Source organism: Bos taurus, chromosome 6 (genome assembly GCF_002263795.3).
Source record: "Bos taurus isolate L1 Dominette 01449 registration number 42190680 breed Hereford chromosome 6, ARS-UCD2.0, whole genome shotgun sequence".
NCBI classification, from domain to species: domain Eukaryota; kingdom Metazoa; phylum Chordata; class Mammalia; order Artiodactyla; family Bovidae; genus Bos; species Bos taurus.
In genome coordinates this window covers 4,173,607-4,191,788 of record NC_037333.1, presented here as the reverse complement: position 1 = coordinate 4,191,788, position 18,182 = coordinate 4,173,607, and the positions used below count along the sequence as shown (strand labels likewise).

General features: G+C 40.8%; 1 protein-coding gene across 1 annotated transcript in view; it reads right to left on the bottom strand.

Moving 5' to 3' along the window:
- QRFPR (pyroglutamylated RFamide peptide receptor) overlaps window positions 1–18,182 on the bottom strand; it is a 60,170-nt gene that overhangs the window by 6,452 nt on the left and 35,536 nt on the right. Inside the window, exons 2-3 of the mRNA NM_001192681.1 lie at window positions 4,663–4,821; window positions 1,656–1,717 (exon numbers count right to left, since the gene is read on the bottom strand). Coding sequence (NP_001179610.1) covers window positions 1,656–1,717; window positions 4,663–4,821 — 221 coding nt within the window. The remainder of the gene's footprint in view (window positions 1–1,655; window positions 1,718–4,662; window positions 4,822–18,182) is intronic.

The window sequence follows — 18,182 nt, the reverse complement described above, 5'->3', positions numbered from 1 at the left end:
AGACTCCCTATGGGAACTGGGTTGGGTTATTTTTAAAGGTATGGGTTTCCTGCTGGAAATAAGGGCAGCCTCAGAGAAAGGAGTTGGCCACGTCCAGCTGTGTGTGAAAGCTTAAGGAAGGGAGTAGCCATTGGAAGCCCCAGGGATATTATTTGTGAGGAACCCATGAAATAAAGAATCAATCATGAGAAACAGTAATATGCAGAATAAGGGGATCAAAGCTCCTCTCCATACCCTAGGATTCTAGGCCTAAAATGGCTCAAACTGGGGAAAGGGAGATATCTTAAATTGATTTGAAAGTATGGACTTGAGGGATTGTGACACTGGACTGGATATTTTGATAAGGGAACTAACAATATTCAGTGACCAGTTACTGTTCTTGTGACTGAAAATGACCGGAGGAATTTTATTCTCTGAATGACCACAAGAGTTACAGGACCCATTCAAGGCTTCATCCATCACATTTTTAGAGGTGGTAAGAGAGAATAAAACTGCCTTCTGTTGTTACCTGTGCACTCAAGCTCATTTATATACAGGTTGCATCGAACATCAAAGTGAAAAGTGAAAGGGTCAGTCTCTCAGTCGTATCCGACTATGCGACCCCACGGACTATAGCCTGCCAGGCTCCTCTGTTCATGCAATTCTCCAGGCAAGAATACTGGAGTGGGTAGCCATTCCCTTCTCCATGGGATCTTCCCAATATAGGGATCAAACCTGAGTCTCCTGCACTGCAGGTAGATTCTTTAGCACCTGAGCCACCAGGGAAGCCCTAAGTCACTTTTTAAAATGCACTCTTCCTGAGGGCTCAGTTGATATCCTGGCCAGGGGAACACTGAGTGTCCAGCAGCTTCATGTTTACCTACACTAATTTAAAAAGGTACAAAAGATAAGTAATTTAAAAAATTATCTCAGAGGCCATGTGAGCAACCCTCTAGTGTCTTTGAAGACCACTGTCTACACTAGCTCTCCCAGGCAGGACACATTCAAGTAGGCCCCAGTAAAGAGACCAGGTCACCAAAAATGGTGCAGTGTTTTCTTCACTGTGAATCACCACTGCAGGCTGGGCCCAGCTGACAGAGGTGTGAGGGGAACAGAGAGGTTTATCTTTATTATAAAGATACACACAGACTGATATCACGTATAGAAAGTTATTAAGAATCAATCATTTAAGGTCATTTTCAGGTCCACAAATCAATGGCTTGCATGTTCCAGTTCAGATATTTGTCAGTGACTAAGAGGCAGCGGAAGTGCTTATGAAGGAAAATCAACCAATAAGTAGATAAATGGTTAACATTTTTTTGTGACTTAAAAACAAAAGAAAAATCTAGAGCAAGCATCAAACTCTTAGGATGTAACAAGACATTGAACAACACCAGGAACGGTATGTTTCTGCTGGCAGGCAAATGCAGAAAGTGACCCTGGAACATTTTATTTTAAGCATTAAAGTCTTAACAATATAAGTTCAAGGAAGAGCTGAAAAAAGCAGAGAAAACTATCTTAAAGCAAATTATTTTATTCCACTTGAAAAACCTCCAGTGAAAAAACTGAGATCACACAAATTTGCAGTAATGTGCTTGCAGGGAGGAAAATGATTACAAGTAAGAGGGGTGGAAAAACATTTCAACACTGATTACCAATCCCAGCCCCCAGTCTACCTCAAGTCGTTGCACATGCCACATGGGAGCTCCCACGATGATGGCCACCAGCCAGACCAGCCCTGTAAAACGTTAAGATTATTAGAATGCAACTCAGCAAAGCAAAATCCACCTGCGCTTAATTCTCTAACCATAAAGATTCCTTATGTTCAAGGGACCGCATCATATTTTCCCTGGCGCAGGGCAGTGGTCTCCTCACATTTTCCACTCTACCCTCCAAATCGTCACTGGAGCATAAAGAACAGACTTTTGGACACATTGGGAGAAGGAGAGGGAGGGATGATTTTCGAGAATAGCGCTGAAACATATCGGTAAAATAGGTAGCCAGTGGGAGTTTGATATATGCATGACACAGGGAACCCAACCTGGAGGGAAGGAGTGGGGAGGGAGGTGAAAGAGGGGTTCAGGAGGGAGGGGACGCGTGTATGCCTATAGCCGAAGCATGCTGATGTACAGCAAAAACCATCACAATATAAATTATCCTCCAATTAAAAGTAATTAAGCAACTAATTTAAAGAATAAAAAGCTGTTGCTGGATAAAGCGCAAATTCCTTAAAAGGGTCCCGGAGGTTCTCTACAATGTCGCTTGCCTCTCTGTGTCCTGTGACATTTCTGTTCACGTTCTTCACGCCCGAGTCCTCTCATGAGGAATTTACAGAATTGGTCTCAGCTCCCATTTCCCTTGGCAGGAACAGATTGGGCACCTACTGTTTGTTTTTTGAATGGATGAATAACATAAACATGATAGAGTGAATCCTCTATAGCTTCTTAAAGTTGAAATTATATTTATTTTAAGCATAATTATATAAGCATTATTTTCTTGTTTACAAAACAAACATGTGTAAAAAAAAACCAGAGTACTTTTTCCAAATTTCCCGTTTTCCATGAGTTTGTTGAGGGGATTACTTCAATGATGCATTCCTTAGCAAAGAACAAAAGAGAATCTTAACATACCAGGGCAAGGCCAGAACCAAGAGCACTGCTTTTGAAGAAAATTTCCCAGCTCAAACTCTGCTTGCTCTTTGTGTATTGAGTGGGAGCATTTAAAAAAAAACACTGCGTAGCTGTAGATCTCAAGGAACCCACTTAAACTGTGATTGGAATTTATTATAAAGATACACACGGACTGACACCACCTATAGAAAGTTATCATGAATCAATGATTCAAGGTTGTCCTCAGGCTCACAGATCATTGTCTCTGTTTCTGCCCCCCACTCTCTCTTCATTTCTACACACATCCATTCTCTCCTAGTCCAATAATTATTTTATTGTTATCTCATATCCAATCATTTTTCCAGTCTTTAGTAGAAATTTTGGAGGAATTGAGCCTACCTGGCTTAGCTCATTGCCAGTTCTCTTGACTCCACTGTCTGCTCAGTGATAGAAGGGCAATAAGTGGTATAATCTAGGCAAGGAAGCCTAGCAGGTTCTGCCGGCTGAGGCATGGGGGTGGGGGATTCATCTAGAGGGCGGACCCAGTGAGGGGGCGGACCCAGTGAGAGGACACAGCTGGTTTCCCTAGTGACAGAGACAGAGGGAGACATGAGTCAGTGCTGCGGAAAGCCTCTTGGGGAGATGAACCTTCTTGATTTAAATGCCTTTCTGTCTCCTACGACTTTTTTGAGTAGGAACTGCCTTGGCTGCCTATTATCAACTTTGCCTTCAAATGTCAAAACTCTCTTTCCTTCTCTGTCTTTTTGAGAATAACTTCCGCCCTCCATGTATTTCTTTCCTAACCCTCTTTCCACACCCACATGCTATTTTCAGATGTTCTGATGGTGGAAACATGTCAATTATTAAAAGCCAAGAGGTCTTTGAATTCTTTTTCAGGGAGAATGTGACATAAATTTGAAAATAATTAACAGTTTTTTCCCTCTATGGGCCTATCTATTTGGTTCAAATTATTTCAAAGAGTTTAGTGTAGCAAAACTTTCAGGAGTTCTTTCTGTAACTCTATTATCCCATGCTGGCTAAATTCTTAACAGCAGAAATAAATGTTTACTCATTCCTCTCAAGTGAGATATTAGTAAAAATTCCTCTTTGATTATCATATTTGTTCTTCTGAAACCTCTGGTTATTCAGCTATAACGCATTCAAATCGCTGAGAACCACCCTGAAGTTTTAAATGGCTCAATTATAATTACCAAATAAAGAAATTTTTCCATTTCACTGTGCTATGCTTTATGACATTGCTTTCGGTTTACATACATCACAGGACACACGGTGATTCAGAAATGGTTACAGCAAGCTGGGGATTCAGGAGTGCCTGAAGCACAGTTAGGATGTGAATGAAATCCACCTTTGTCAGGCATCTCCAGCGCTTGGGTGTCCTCACAGGTCTTGCCGCCTTCTGCTGTTGTACACTTCGCACTGAGACCCGTCTAGGCAGCACCCGTGTTCCCCACTCTTCTAAACACACCTTCCTGGCCTCTGTCAAAACCTACCTGTTGAAATCTGCTTGCTTCTTACCTCAGGATGACAGCTGACTAATCTAATGAATATTAATATGGAGATGCCACTGACAGATTTTAGATCAGCTGTGTGCCTGTGCGCGTTAAGTCGTTTCAGTCCTATCCGACTCTTTGCAACCCTATGGATGGTCGCCCACAAGGTTCCTCTGTCCATGGGATTCTCCAGGCAAGAACACTGGAGTGGGTTGATGTGCCCTCCTCCAGGGGATCTTCCTGATCAGGGATTGAACCCGCATCTCTTATGCCTACCTGCACTGGTAGGCGGGTTCTTTACCACTAGCGCCAGGCTAAAAAGTTAGGAACAGTAACTCAGGGAAATCTGAGAGAAGAGATTTTCAGAGCTGAGCTAGGGCTCAAGGAGAGAGGGGAGGGGAACAGTAAGTTCGGAGATGACTGAAACTGTAAAATGACACCCCAGTGCCTCCAAGACAGACAGGCGGTTCCTCCTTTAGTTCATAAACATGGTTCACGTTACAGAAATTCTCTTTGGTCTGTAATGAAGCACAGCTTTAATGCTGCCAGGGGCATGTCCTCACCCAGCATTGTGAAAGCCCTTTGGTTGGTGTACTGCCATTTCATTTTAAAAGGATGCACCAGCCCCTGGTGTCTCTCCACAGCAATGCAGGTCATCGTGAGGATTTCTGTCACGACAGCGGTGGACTGGACAAATGGCACCATCTTGCAAATGAAGGCACCTGCAGCAAGGAACCAGGACAAGTTAAGCAGCAACAGGAATCCAAGTGTTATCTCTCTTTGTCATTATCACAATAAATTAGTTCTGAGCCTCTGTTTAAAAGTTTTATGACTATAATTACACAGTAGATACAAAATAATTGAGGAAGTTTGCACTGGCTGATATTTTCTTTCCTTAAGTGGATTTCAAGTTACTAAACGATATGTAATTATGTATAGTGGGATGATGAAAGGACAAATAAGTATCTGGTCATTGACAATAAGCAGAAGAAAATCAGTGTGACCCTTCCTTGAGAATAAGCAAAGTTGCTATTAACTGGTTTCTTGGGGTCTAAACCACAAAGTGGTTCTTGATTCTTTCTTCCTTTTTGGTTCCCTGTCAAATCATAACAAAGGAATAATTTTCACCAAAGACTCTCTGATTTCTTCTTTTATCTTTTATTGTCCTTTGACTTCCTGTCCAAGACTTAATATGCAGATTATACCTTTAGGCTCTTAACTGATTTCACATTCTCTAATGCAAAGTCTCAAAGTCTGCGAGCATACTTCATTTGATATACATAATATTTTAAATAAAAATATCTGAATGCATTGTCTGCATTTATAAATTTCTTACACTGTGTGTCCGGCCCCCTCACCACTGGTATTTGTGAGATACGGTCTGATATCTCTGCTCTTGAATCCACCCTGCTCATCAATACCAAATTAATTACTTTGAACTATCTGAAAAACATAAGCTCAGGGAGTATAAAAAGTTGGAAGAGACTTCAATCCACTTGCTCAAACCAGAGACCTTCTTTTCACCTCCTCTCCCAAATGCTCTGCCTGGCTCTGCTTAGAGACCTAAGGAAGCCCTCCTTGCTGGCACATCCTCACTTCAGGTCTTCTCATGTCTTTTCCTTCTGCTTGGAATGTTCTTCCCCAGGAGAATATTCCTCACACCTTTCACCAAAGTCTTTGCTCAGATGTCACCCTCTCAATGAGGCTGACCTACTTGAACAACCCTGTTGTCACTACAGCATGTCCCTTGCCACCTCCTTTCGTTCCTCCTCTCTTATTCTACTCTTTTCCCATAACTCTTCCAATTCCAACATGCTATGTAATTTACTGACTTGCTTTACCGTTTATTGAAAGTTTCCTCACCCCTGTGCATGCATGCTTAGTCGCTTCAGTTCATGTCCGACTCTTTGTGACCCGACTCTTAAGTTCATGGACCTTAGCCCACCAGGCTCCTCTGTCCATGGGATTCTCCAGGCAAGAATACTGCCGTGCCCTCCTCCAGGGGACCTTCCTGACCCTGTGTCTTCTCCTCCTCCTGTGTCTCCTGCATTGGCAAGTGGGTTCTTTACTGCTAGTGGCACCTGGGAGGACCTTCCCCAGCCCTACTAGGATGTAAACACATTGAGAGTAAGGGTTTTTGTCTCTTTTTGCACTGATGTGTTCCAAGCACAGAGAATGGCACATGGAAGGTGCTCAACTGGCATTCACTGAGCCGAAGAGGATGAGTGACTAGCAAGCTCTTAACCTTGTTAAACTGACATCATTCAACTTTGGAGAGGCTCTCACTGGGAAAAAGATCTTTCAATAATTCCATCCACTTCTAATTTTTCTTTCTGAGAGTTCTAGAATTAACCTTTCCCAAAGAGCAATTCTTCATATATTTAAAATATACTTTTATGTCACTCTTAAGTCTTTTCCAGTTGCTCCAGCTATTCCTCATGATATGCTTTTCAGATCTTGCAACTCTCTGGACACCTTCCATTGAACTTACTCAGGTTGTGACTATGTGGCCCAGAAGGGAACCCACCATGCTCAGGATGTGGCCTGGACAAGGCGGAAACTGTAGGGCTGTACTGCTTCCCTGGGTCTGAACATCTTCTTCTGTGAGTTTAACTGAAATACACATCAGCCCTTCATGCTAGAATTTTCAAATGGTTGGTGTCTGTTCAACTTGAAGTCAATTTGAAATGAATTGGGTCCATTTAACATTACACCATCCTTATGGCAGAAAGTGAAGAGGAACTAAAGAGACTCTTGATGAAAGTGAAAGAGGAGAGTGAAAAAGTTGGCTTAAAGCTCAACATTCAGAAAACGAAGATCATGGCATCTGGTCCCATCACTTCATGGGAAATAGATGGGGAAACAGTGGAAACAGTGTCAGACTTTATTTTTCTGGGCTCCAAAATCACTGCAGATGGTGACTGCAGCCATGAAATTAAAAGACACTTACTCCTTGGAAGGAAAGTTATGACCAACCTAGATAGCATATTCAAAAGCAGAGACATCACTTTGCCAACAAAGGTCCATCTTGTCAAGGCTATGGTTTTTCCAGTGGTCATGTATGGATGTGAGAGTTGGACTGTGGAAGAAAGCTGAGTGCTGAAGAATTGATGCTTTTGAACTGTGGTGTTGGAGAAGACTCTTGAGAGTCCCTTGGACTGCAAGGAGATCCAACCAGTCCATTCTAAAGGAGATCAGCCCTGGGTGTTCTTTGGAAGGACTGATGCTAAAGCTGAAACTCCAGTACTTTGGCCACCTCATGTGAAGAGTTGACTCATTGGAAAAGACTCTGATGCTGGGAGGGATTGGGGGCAGGAGGAGAAGGGGACAACAGAGGATGAGATGGCTGGATGGCATCATTGACTCGATGGACGTGAGTCTGAGTGAACTCTGGGAGATGGTGATGGACAGGGAGGCCTGGTATGCTGCGATTCATGGGGTCGCAAAGAGTCGGAGATGACTGAGTGACTGAACTGAACTGAACTGAACACAAAATTTCTGTTAACTCAAGATATCCTTAATTTCCATCCTGTGATTTAGTTAAAAAAAAAAAAAAAAAAAGACCTAATATTGCTAGAGATACTTTCATTCTAATCCTTCTTGGAAGCTCCACATGGCAACCTAAGAGCCTGTCCCACAAACTCCAAATCTCTGTTCCAGCTCCTCAAATTCCAACCCTGTTCAAAGTTAAGGTGCTTCCTTTCCAGCAAGATAGTTTTGAGCTAAATGCAGTAATTTATCAATACTTTCAGTACCCATATATTTCACTACTTGAACACTGACCATATTTTGAATGAAATAGCTTACCTCAAATCCTGTTTTGGATGTGACATTTGAATAAATGAATATGTGACCAAATTATTCATCTGGGTATTTCTCCTGTTTGTTTGTTTTTTTTTTTGGAAAATTTGATCAGAATTTCCTTGATTCTTTCGGCCAAATTGACTCTTTCGGAACAAAAGTTGGATAGGCTAAAGCTAAAGAAATACCAGAAGAGACTTTCCACGAAATGGACATGGATCCATTATCAACACATTTTACGTATAACTACCCACACAAAGATAGGCTTGATAAAGGACAGAAATGGTATGGACCTAACAGAAGCAGAAGATATTAAGAAGAGGTGGCAAGAATATACAGAAGAACTGTACAAAAAAGAGCTTCACGACCCAGATAATCACTGTGGTGTGATCACTCACCCAGAGCCAGACATCCTGGAATGTGAAGTCAAGTGGGCCTTAGGAAGCATCACTATGAACAAAGCTAGTGGAGGTGATGGAATTCCAGTTTAGCTATTTCAAATCCTGGAAGATGAGGCTGTGAAAGTGCTGCACTCAATATGCCAGCAAATTTGGAAAACTCAGCAGTGGCCACAGGACTGGAAAAGGTCAGTTTGCATTCCAGTCCCAAAGAAAGGCAATGCCAAGGAATGCTCAATCTACTGCACGATTGCACTCATTTTACACACTAGTAAATAATGCTCAAAATTCTCCAAGCCAGGCTTCAGCAATACATGAACCGTGAACTTCTGGATGTTCAAGCTGGTTTTAGAAAAGGCAGAGGAACCAGAGATCAAATTGCCAACATGAACTGGATCACCAAAAAAGCAAGACAGTTCCAGAAAAACGTCTATTTCTGCTTTATTGACTATTTCAAAGCCTTTGACTGTGTGGATCACAATAAACTGTGGAAAATTCTTCAAGAGATGGGAATACCAGACCACTTGACCTGCCTCTTGAGAAACCTCTATGCAGGTCAGGAAGCAACAGTTAGATCTGGATATGGAACAACAGACGGGTTCCAAATAGGAAAAGGAGTTCATCAAGGCTGTATATTGTCACCCTGCTTATTTAAGCAGGTAGAATGCAACATGAGAAACATTGGGGTGGAGGAAGCACAAGCTGGAATCAAGATTGCTGGGAGAAATATCAATAACCTCAGATATGCAGATGACACCACCCTTATGGCAGAAAGTAAAGAGGAACTAAAAAGCCTCTTGATGAAAGTGAAAGAGGAGAGTGAAAAAGTTGGCTTAAAGCTCAACATTCAGAAAATGAAGATCATGGCATCTGGTCCCATCACTTCATGGGAAATAGATGGGAAACAATGGGAACAGTGTCAGACTTTATTTTTTTGGGCTCCAAAATCACTGCAGATGGTGATTGCAGCCATGAAATTAAAACTTACTCCAAAGGAAAGTTATGACCAACCTAGATAACATATTGAAAAGCAGAGATATTACTTTGCCAACAAAGGTCCGTTTAGTCAAGGCTATGGTTTTTCCAGTGGTCATGTATGGATGTGGGAGTTGGACTGTGAAGAAAGCTGAGCACTGAAGAACTGATGCTTTTGAACTGTGGTGTTGGAGAAGACTGTTGAGAGTCCCTTGGACTGCAAGGAGGTCCAACCAGTCCATCCTAAAGGAGATCAGTCCTGGGTGTTCATTGATAGGACTGATGCTAAAGCTGAAACTCTGATACTTTGGCCAGCTCTTGTGAAGTGCTGACTCATTGGAAAAGACCCTGATGCTGGGAGGGATTGGAGGCAGGAGGAGAAGGGGACGACAGAGTATGAGATGGCTGGATGGCATCACTGACTCGATGGACATGGGTTTGGGTGGACTTCGGGAGTTGGTGATGGACAGGGAGGCCTGGCGTGCTGCGGTTCATGGGGTCGCAAAGAGTCAGGCACGACTGAATGACTGAACTGGACTGTGGCTTGTGGGTCAGTTTTTGACCAGGGATCAAAACCTGGGTCCTGGCCATGAAAGTTCTGAGTGCAAACCTCTAGACTGCTAAGAAATTCCCTATTTTTCACATTTTGATTGTTTACCATCCACCTTCACTTTCTAATAGAAGCACAATTTCCTCTGGTGCATGAACTCTCTATGCGGGAAGGTTAGGGAAGAGGCCCTACTAGAGAAGATAAGGCAAACACAGGATGGAGTCTCTCAAAGAATCTATCGTCTCCAAATGCGCCAAATTTATCTCAGTTCTTTTAACTTGCTGAGAGAGTGCAGTGAAGACGGAAGGGAGATTTGAGGTGGTGGGCCCTGTGCTCACCAGATCACGAGTGTGAACAGAACACTCTTTAGTTGTGGCTGCTCACCTCTGTGCACCCTTGGTCCCTGCCTGTTGCAGGTCCTTCCTATAGATTCATGATCCTGTGAGCCTCCAACATCTTTCTGGTATATCCCCTTCTCTTAAGCTACTTAGCTATCAACTGCAGACCAAGTAAACTCATTTGGCTACTTCTCTTTTGTCACTTTTTCTCTGGAAGGTAGATTTCCTAAAATGTAGAATACTCCGGTCAGCATCCTCCTGTGTGTATTGTTAAGGCTTAGATAACAGTTCAAATCCTACTGTTATAGTTTGCTTCCATTGTTGTTCTATTTCTACTACATCAAATTCTTTCCCAATAATTTACAATAATTCTCCTTGGCCTACTGGATTAGGAACAAATGCTTTGATTAAATATTTATTTCCTTCTTTATTTATTGCCTTCTTTCCTGGTGGATCCCACCTGCAATGCGGGAGTCCTGGGTTCAATCCCTGGGTTGGGAAGATCCCCTTGAGGAGGGCATGGCAACTCACTCCAGTGTTCTTGCCTGGAAAATCCCCATGGACAGAGGAGCCTGGTGGGCTACAGTCCATGGGGCCGCAAAGAGCTGGACACGACTGAGCGACTAAGCACGGAAAGCCTTCTTTTTACCACCTTTTTATACAACTCAATTTTCCAGAAAATGAACTCTTTGCTCTGCATATGAATGATATCCACTCTTCTACCTACCCACACCTGTCCTCACCTCCTATTGTATGCAGTGTAGGTCTCAATAATTCAAATCAAAACAAGATCTCATTATTTCTAAAAATGATACTTGGAAATTGAAAACAACTTGGCCAGTATTTGTTTTCATGCTTGGGTAATAGTGACTTTAAAAAGGATCCAAGTGGAAAGGACAGAGTGAAAAACAACCAGAGTTTTCATACTTAGAAAATATTAAAAACATTCCTTTATTAATTTAGAAAATGGTAGAATGAACTATGATTTCAAGAAATGATGATAACTATGATGATGTCTATGAATAATTCATTCCAAGGTTGGTAATAAACAAAATGAACACATATTTGCAGTTTTAAAGGAAAGATTACTTTATACAAGTATAAAGTATTGAAACAATAGTCTAACAAACTACAAAACAATCTGGCACTTAATTTCCTGTACAGAAAATTAAGCCATATTCAAACAACTGATGCATCCTGCCCCATTATGGCTGTTAGTTTCTAGTTTTTTTCTACAGCATTTCTTAAGCAGCTAGCTGCTAATAAATTTACCAAATCCTGAATCCTAACCACATTTCCCTCAAACACATCCAATGGTTGGGAACAAACTAAATACAGTCAGAGTCAGAATTGCTATACAACCTGTAGCTAAGGACCACAGTGGAACAGAACTGTGGAATTCCTTGGCAGGAAGGCCCTCCCAGCAATGATCCAGGCTGAGGGTTTCCATCAGTGGTCCATGGAGCCCTGTGCTCCTGCAGGAAGGCTCTAGGAACTGCCAAGAAAGGAGAGGAGGCTCTGAGCTCCATTCCTGCTGCAGATGGATCAGCTCCATCTGCATCCAGTTTAACTTAACGTGGCTCCAGCATATAAGTCACCGGCAATTTCAAAGAAGTTAGAACTCCAAAGTGAACTGGGAGATTCTGCCAATTTAAACCATAACAGACTAAATTTTAAAACAGTGCTCCATGGAACACTGATGGAAACCCTCAGCATGGATCATTGCTGGGAGGGCCTTCCTGCCAAGGAATTCCACAGTTCTGTTCCATTGTGGTTCTCAGCCACAGAAGTCTCCTAGAATTTCAGCCCTCCTGATAATTACAGTTGACGCTTGAACAACATGGGGGTTAGGGCATTGACTAGGGCACAGCTGATTATCAGACAGTAACTTCACAGTCAGCCTTCCGTATCCAAGAATTCAATCAACCTTGGATTGTGCAGTACTGCTGTGTTTACTGTTGAAAATTTTGCATATAAGTGGACCCTTGAAGTTAAAGTCTGTGTTGTTCAGGAGTCAACTGTATCCCTAATTAGTGTAAGACCTTTACAAAGCAATCTAGTAATTATCCTCTGATTTACGAACTTTCTGATAATGCTGCATCTGTGCAGCAGAAAAGAGGGAGGAACTGAGCTGAGGGAAAGGAAAGTTTGGCTCCCAGTGAAAGGGGAAGGCTCAAAGGAGGCAGAAGGCACCTTGACTCCTGCAGAGTAGAGGGGCAAGGAGAAGTCTTACAGTTCCCAGGTGCCAAGAAGAGAGAGTCTCTATTGAGAGACAGTAGGAGGAAACTGACAGCAAGGGAGATAAGCCACTTTTTTTTTTTTCTTTTCCAGAATTCTTGTTATACTTAGGGAAGGAGACAGAAGGCCCCCCAGCTGGCTCTGAGAGGAAGCATGTCCATTTGGGATGCTATAAGAACATCCCATGGATGGGATGACTTACAAAGACATTTACTTCTCACAGCTGTGGAGGTTGGAAGCCTGAGGTCAATGTGAACAGCATGGTTCAGGGAGGACCCTTCAGGGTTGCAGATCTCTCACAGTGTCCTCAACTGGCAGAGAGGACCAGAGAGCTCCATGGGATCTCTCTTACAAGAGCACAAATCCCACTCATGAGGGCTCTGCTCTCCTGACCTCTTATTTCTTCTTTCTTTTTATTAATTGAAAATGTCATAATTGTAGAGTCACATGCAGTTGTAAGAAGTAATACAGAGCGACCCCTTGTTCACTTTGCCCAGTTTTCCCCGATGGTAACATGTTGTAAAACTACACAAATATCACAACCAAGACATTGACATTAATATAACCCACTGATCTTATTCAGATTTTGCTTGTACTCATTTGTGTTCTATGGATTTTTATTAATAGGTTCATGTATCTGCCACCACTGTTAAGATACTGAATAGTTCCTCCCGTTGCCCTTTTATAATCACATCCATGTCCCTCCTGTCTCTGCCCCTCCCTGTCCCTAACCACTGGCAACCTTTAGTCTGTTTTCCATTCCTAAAATTTTCATTTCAAAAATATTATGTAAATATAGTAATATAGTAAATAACATTTTGAGATTGGCTTTTTTCTTCTAGCACAAACCCCTGAACACACATCCAAGTTGTTGCATTTCTCAATAGTTTGTTCCTCTGTATGCTAATACTCCACAGAATGCATGTGCCACAGTCTGCTTAATTCATCCACTGAGGACCATCTGGGATATTCCCATTTTTGACTATTACAAAAAAGCAGGTATGAACATTCATGCAAAAGTTTTGGTATGAACAAAACTTTTCATTTTTCTGGGATAAATACCCAAGAGTTTAATTCTCTGACTGCATGGTAATTGCATATTTAATTTTATAATAAATTGCAAAATTATTTTCCAGAATGGCTGTGTCATTGGACATTCCTACTGGCAATGTATAAGTGATTCGGTTTCTCCATATCCTTGCCAACATTCAATGTTGTCACTATTTTTTATTTTAGCCATTCTGATTTACATGTATTGGTATTGTTTCAATTTTCAATTGCCTGATTTCTATAAGGCTGAACCTCTTTTCATGTATTCATTTGCCATCTGTATATCCTCTCTGATGAAATTTCTCTTCATGTGTTTTGCCCATTTTCTGATTACACTGCCTTTTCACTGCTGAATTTTGAGAGTTCTTTATGTATTCTAGATACAAGTATTTTGTAAGATATACATTTTGTACATATTTTTTCTCCATCTGTAGCTTGTCCTTTCATCTTCCCAACTGGACTTTAACAGATCAAGTATTTAATTTTAATGAGGTCCAAATTATCAGTTTTTCAATTTACGCACTGAGCTTTTGGTGTCAGTTAAGAATCCCAAGAATTCTGTGCTCAGCTATGATCATTTTCTATGGTTTTCCCCAAAGTTTTATAGTCTTACATTTACTTTTAGGTATATAACACATTTTGAGTAGGCTTTTGTATAAAGTGTCAGATTTAAGATGAGCAGTTTTGTTTGTTTCGTTGGTTTATTTTTGCCTACAAATGTCAACTGCTCCAGTACCGTTTGTGAAACAGGCATTCCTTCCTCCACCGAGTCACACCTTTGTTAAAAATCAGTTGAGCATATTTGTGTAGGTCTATTTCTAAGTTCTCCATTCTGTTCCATTCATGTGTGTTTATCCCTCTGCCAATACCACACCATTTTGATTACTTTATCTACATAAGAAGTTTGACAACAGGCAGAGGAATTCCTCTCACTTCATTCTTCTTTGTCAAGATTATTTTAGCTCTTCTAGTTTCTGTGTCTATTATAAATTTCTGAACAAACTCATCTATGTTTTAACAAATCCTTGCTAAGATTTTGATAGGAATTACTTTAAACCTATTGATCACTTTTGGGAAAACTGACATCATTAATATGCTGAGTATTCTAAACCATTAACACAGTATGTCTCACCATCTATTTATGTATTCTTTGATTTTCTTCACCTGCATTTTGTCATTTTCAAGTACATTGAATGGAAAACTGTGCTGTGTTTACTGTATACCTAAGTATTTCATTTTCTTGGAGAAGTTGGAAGCAGTGTGTCATTTTTCATTTCATTTCCTGCATGTTACTTGTTAATATAGAAATACCATTGAGTTTTGTGTGTTGATCTTGTATACTTTGACATTGTTGAATTCACTTAATTCTCAGAGATTCTGGTAGATTCCCTGGGATTTTCTATGCCAAAAATAATGTCATCTGCAAATACAGGCAGTTTTATATTTCCTTTCCAAACTTAAAAATGTCTTTCATTTCATTTTTTTTTTTTTTTTTGCCTTCCTGCAGTGGCTTGAACTTCAAGCACTATATTACATAAGAGTGGTGAGTAAAAGTCTACAGGCAATAAATGCTGGAAAGGGTGTGGAGAAAAGGGAACCATCTTACACTGTTGGTGGGAATGCAAACTAGTACAGACACTATGGAGAACAGTGTGGAGATTCCTTAAAAAACTGGAAATAGAACTGCCTTATGACCCAGCAATCCCACTGCTGGGCATACACACTGAGGAAACCAGAATTGAAAGAGACACATGTACCCCAATGTTCATCACAGCACTGTTTATAATAGCCAGGACATGGAAGCAACCTAGATGTCCATCAGCAGATGAATGGATAAGAAAGCTATGGTACATATACACAATGGAATATTACTTAGCCATTAAAAAGAATGCATTTGAATCAGTTCTAATGAGGTGGATGAAACTGGAGCCTATTATACAGAGTGAAGTAAGCCAGAAAGAAAAACACCAAAACAGTATACTAATGCATATATATGGAATTTAGAAAGATGGTAACGATAACCCTGTATGTGAGACAGCAAAAGAGATACAGATGTATAGAACAGTCTTTTGGACTCTGTGGGAGAGGGTGAGGGTGGGATGATTTGGGAGAATGGCATTGAAACATGTATATTATCATACATGAAACGAATTGTGAGTCCAGGTTCGATGCATGACAGGGTGCTCGGGGCTGCTGCACTGGGATGACCCTGAGGGATGGGATGGGGAGGGAGGTGGGAGGAGGGTTTGGGATGGGGAACACATGTGCACCCATGGCTGATTCATGTCAATGTATGGCAAAAACCACTACAATATTGTAATTAGCCTCCAATTAAAATAAATAAATAAAAAAAAAGAGTGGTGAGTATAGACATCCTTTCTCTGTTCCAAGTCTAAGGAAAAAGAAAACTGTCTTTCATTATTACAGGTGGTGTTAGCTGTAGGTTTTCATAGATGTTCTTTATAAAGCTGAGAGTCTCTCTATTATTAACCTGCTGAGAACTTTTATCTAAATGGATGTTGGATTTTGTCAAATGTTTTCGATGTGTTATTTGATATGCTTCTATGACTTTTCTTCTTTAGCTTGTTGTTGGTGGATTGCATTGATTTTTGAATGCCGAGTCACACTTTCAGACCTGGGATAAATCCCACTTGATCATGTGTATAATCTTTATTATATACTGTTGGATTCTGTCTGTTGATACACTGAGCATTTTTATGTCTAAGTTTGTGAGAGACATTGGCTTGCAGTTTTCTTTTTATTGTACTGTCTTTGTCTAGTTTATTTACCAGAGGAAAAAATGCCTCAGAAAATGGTTTAGGAAATGCTCTTTCCTCTTCTATTTTCAGGAAGAGTTTGTGTAAAAGTAGTAATTCTTCTTTGTATATTTGGCAGAATTCTCCAGTGAAGTCATCTGGGCTGGGAGATCTTTTTGGGGGGTAGGGGCAGCTTGGTGGGTGCAAACTAATTGTGTCTCTTCCTTTTAAGAATATCTTTTTAGTCAAAGAATTATGAGCAAATGTTTCAAAATCAAAAGGGCTACAATAAAAAAGAATGGGTCTCTCCCACCCCCACTCATCTGCTGTCTCACTTCCAACATCTACTTGTGTTGCATTCTTCTGTCAGGCACCTTTACATCTCTAATTAAACTGCTTTTGTTTTTTGATTTACGGATTTTAGATGGTCTGTTTTGACTTTCTTCTAGGAAAGATGGGCTTTTAGTTCACTTTAATCACTTCCTACGTCTGCTTCTCCTTTTAGTTTTCTTGGAGTTAAAGCACTTTCTTCAATAATTTCTTTTTTTTTTTTTAATTAATTTTATTTTATTTTTAAACTTTACATAATTGTATTAGTTTTGCCAATATCAAAATGAATCCACCACAGGTATACATGTGTTCCCCATCCTGAACCCTCCTCCCTCCTCCCTCCCCATACCATCCCTCTGGGTCGTCCCAGTGCACCAGCCCCAAGCATCCAGTATCGTGCATTGAACCTGGACTGGCATCTCGTTTCATACATGATATTTTACATGTTTCAATGCCATTCTCCCAAATCTTCCCACCCTCTCCCTCTCCCACAGAGTCCATAAGACTGTTCTACACATCAGTGTCTCTTTTGCTGTCTCGTATACAGGGTTATCGTTACCATCTTTCTAAATTCCATATATATGCGTTAGTATACTGTATTGGTGTTTTTCCTTCTGGCTTACTTCACTCTGTATAATAGGCTCCAGTTTCATCCACCTCATTAGAACTGATTCAAATGTATTTTTTTTAATGGCTGAGTAATATTCCATTGTGTATATGTACCACTGCTTTCTTATCCATTCATCTGCTGATGGGCATCTAGGTTGCTTCCATGTCCTGGCTATTATAAACAGTGCTGCGATGAACATTGGGGTACACGTGTCTCTTTCCCTTCTGGTTTCCTCAGAGTGTATGCCCAGCAGTGGGATTGCTGGATCATAAGGCAGTTCTGTTTCCAGTTTTTTAAGGAATCTCCACACTGTTCTCCATAGTGGCTGTACTAGTTTGCATTCCCACCAACAGTGTAAGAGAGTTCCCTTTTCTCCACACCCTCTCCAGCATTTATTATTTGTAGACTTTTGGATCGCAGCCATTCTGACTGGTGTGAAATGGTACCTCATAGTGGTTTTGATTTGCATTTCTCTGATAATGAGTGATGTTGAGCATCTTTTCATGTGTTTGTTAGCCATCTGTATGTCTTCTTTGGAGAAATGTCTATTTAGATCTTTGGCCCATTTTTTGATTGGGTCATTTATTTTTCTGGAGTTGAGCTGTAGGAGTTGCTTGTATATTTTTGAGATTAGTTGTTTGTCAGTTGCTTCATTTGCTATTATTTTCTCCCATTCTGAAGGCTGTCTTTTCACCTTGCTAATAGTTTCCTTTGATGTGCAGAAGCTTTTAAGGTTAATTAGGTCCCATTTGTTTATTTTTGCTTTTATTTCCAATATTCTGGGAGGTGGGTCATAGAGGATCCTGCTGTGATGTATGTCAGAGAGTGTTTTGCCTATGTTCTCCTCTAGGAGTTTTATAGTTTCTGGTCTTAACAGTATTCTTCACAGAGCTAGAACAAATAATTTCACAATTTGTATGGAAGTACAAAAAACCTCAAATAGCCAAAGTGATCTTGAGAAAGAAAAATGGAACTGGAGGAATCAACCTACCTGACTTCAGGCTCTACTACAAAGCCACAGTTATCAAGACAGTATG